The sequence below is a fragment of the Penaeus vannamei genome, chromosome 24, assembly GCF_042767895.1.
Source record: "Penaeus vannamei isolate JL-2024 chromosome 24, ASM4276789v1, whole genome shotgun sequence".
In the NCBI taxonomy this organism is placed as follows: domain Eukaryota; kingdom Metazoa; phylum Arthropoda; class Malacostraca; order Decapoda; family Penaeidae; genus Penaeus; species Penaeus vannamei.
In genome coordinates, this window is record NC_091572.1 from 23,977,392 (window position 1) to 23,979,891 (window position 2,500).

The window sequence follows — 2,500 nt, forward strand, 5'->3', positions numbered from 1 at the left end:
AGATGATCACATAAAAAACAGTCTTCGACAAGAATTCTCCAATACCCTTTAACCACAAGCATCCCTCCATCCCATCCTACCCTACTCGCCCACCATCACTGAGAAACCCCTAAAAGTCTCCAAGAAATCTAAAAGAAATCCCCCACCAAATAAAACAAAGAAATCTCCCTAAAATCTTAGAGAAATGAAGAAATCTAAAAGAAATCTCCACTAAAAACAAATAAAATCTCCAAGAAATCCCTACTGAAACAAGAAATCTCCAAGAAATCTGAAAGAAGTAAAGAAATTCCACATGAAATCTCTAATAAATCCGCAAGCACCCCCTCAAAACCCCCTCTACCTCCCTCACACTCCGCTATAAGCACCGACCTGTTCCCGACCGTGGGCAGCACATGGGCCTCGGGGTTGGGTATGAGCATAGTAACGGGGTCATGAATGGCCGCAATGCTGCCTCCTGCGCCTCCTCCAGGCACCAGTCGCTGGCGCCTGAAGAGCCAGTTCTCTTCCCAGGTGTCGTTGTCCATCACCATGTCGCCGGGTTCCACTTGACAGCAGTCCGTGTCTGAGCAGGAATCTGGAATGCGGGGGGGGGGGGGGGTTGAGATGGGAATTTAATCATTATTGTGTGTATTATTTGTATTTTATTCTTTCTTGATTATTCATTCAGTATTGCTAATCTATTCGTCTACTTTTATTATGATTATCAGTCTTAATATTAGTAATTTTCATTGGGGGAGGTAGTAATCATGAACTTTATATATCTTTTCCTTGGTATGTGTAGTAAAAATACTCTACGTGATAAATGTAATGCTGAAAAAGAAAGAATGATCTTTTCCCCCCTCTCTTGCAAACCATATCTAAATAAATGTATAACATAAAATATCTACAATATACCGCAACTGAGTAAAGGTATACTAAATAAGTAGATAACCAGACCCGTAAATAAACCGACAAAACACCAAACGAATAAACCAACAAGAGAACAACCCCCCGAGCAGCGCACCGTGGACGATGTCGGCGCCGAGCTCGGGGAACGAGACCCTGCGCGAGGCGAGGTGCGACGGGTCCGGCAGCGGGATGTTGAGCGACGGCAGGAGGGCGTCCTCGGCCACGGTGGCGGTGCGGGTCACCTTCTCGCGCCGTCGCCTCTCCCGCGTGTCGTCCAGCGAGCACCGAGAGCCCCGCCACGACCCGCCGGAGTCGCTCACTTCCTCGTCGTCGAGGTCGTCGAGGTCGTGGTCGTCGTCCGTCAGGTGGTGGGTCGTGATCTCCTCGACGTGCTCCTCGATCTGGGGGAGGCAGTGATAGGTACTTGTGAGGCAACGTTTTCTGCTTATCAAAGAGGGAAATATCCTATATGCCAATATAGATTTATATAAATGGAATTGAGATGAAAATGTAGTTTATCATTTTATTAGGGTTAGTGAGAAATTAACTGATGTGAAATTGAGGTTTCAGATAACGGTCTATCAACCATCAGCGGTGTAAAAGACGTGTGATGAAGCAAAAACTTATATCTCATGATAATATATAAAAAAAAACATATCCATCAACCAAACCAGCATCTAAAATCAAATCTGAATATCCGAAACCGACAGCAAGCTATCCACTATCCACCCACCGCTACCCAGACTTCCAGACCACCCAAAAACTAAAGCTCTGAACCACCGCTTACCTTAAACTGCAAGGGCGGCCCGTCCCCAGCTGCTGCTTGGGCCCAGGAGTCGTCCGTGACCACGCCCTGATCCGGACTGACGGTGGGGGGGCGCCGCGACGACCTCCGAGGGGGGGTAAGCGACCTCTCCTCGCTGCCCTCTGACCCGCCCTCACTCAGCTCTCCTCTCTTGAGCCGCCCTCTTCGGCTCTCCTTCGCCCCGCCTGCAGAGAGAGGGCGAGGGTGAGGGAAGGGTTGGGGGTGGGGGGTCTACGTTGTATCTGAGCTTTTATTGATTAAATATGCATGCAATCGTATACATAGACAGAATCGCAAGCGATGATGTACGTCTAGTCACATACTATGACACGAAAACACGCACATAAATATGTAAACGTACGCAAACAAACAAACAAACACACACACACACACACACACACACACACACACACACACACACACACACACACACACACACACACACACACACACACACACACACACACACACACACAAAGAAACAAACAATTAAATGCATACGACTTACCTGACATGCCGCTGTCCGTGTCTGTGCTGGTGACCTCATGGCTGACTTCTATGGTGACCTCGTCTGGCCTCTCACCTTCACATGATTCAAGCACCTGTTGTTATGGAGAAAATACACTATATTCACCTACAAATTAACATGGGGAAAATACACTATATTCACCTACAAATTAACATGGGGGAAAATACACTACATTCACCTACACATTAACAAACTGAATGAATATAGAAATGAAAACTTGTATTCCAATGTTCCTCCCTTTTTACGATAAATAATAAACATAAACAAAGAGCATAATG

General features: G+C 46.4%; 1 protein-coding gene across 1 annotated transcript in view; it reads right to left on the reverse strand.

Annotated features, from left to right (window-relative positions):
• LOC113803329 (uncharacterized) overlaps nucleotides 1-2,500 on the reverse strand; it is a 41,603-nt gene that overhangs the window by 30,279 nt on the left and 8,824 nt on the right. Inside the window, exons 4-7 of the mRNA XM_027354093.2 lie at nucleotides 2,202-2,295; nucleotides 1,676-1,878; nucleotides 1,004-1,289; nucleotides 370-574 (exon numbers count right to left, since the gene is read on the reverse strand). Of these exons, the coding sequence (XP_027209894.2) occupies nucleotides 370-574; nucleotides 1,004-1,289; nucleotides 1,676-1,878; nucleotides 2,202-2,295 (788 nt within the window). The remainder of the gene's footprint in view (nucleotides 1-369; nucleotides 575-1,003; nucleotides 1,290-1,675; nucleotides 1,879-2,201; nucleotides 2,296-2,500) is intronic.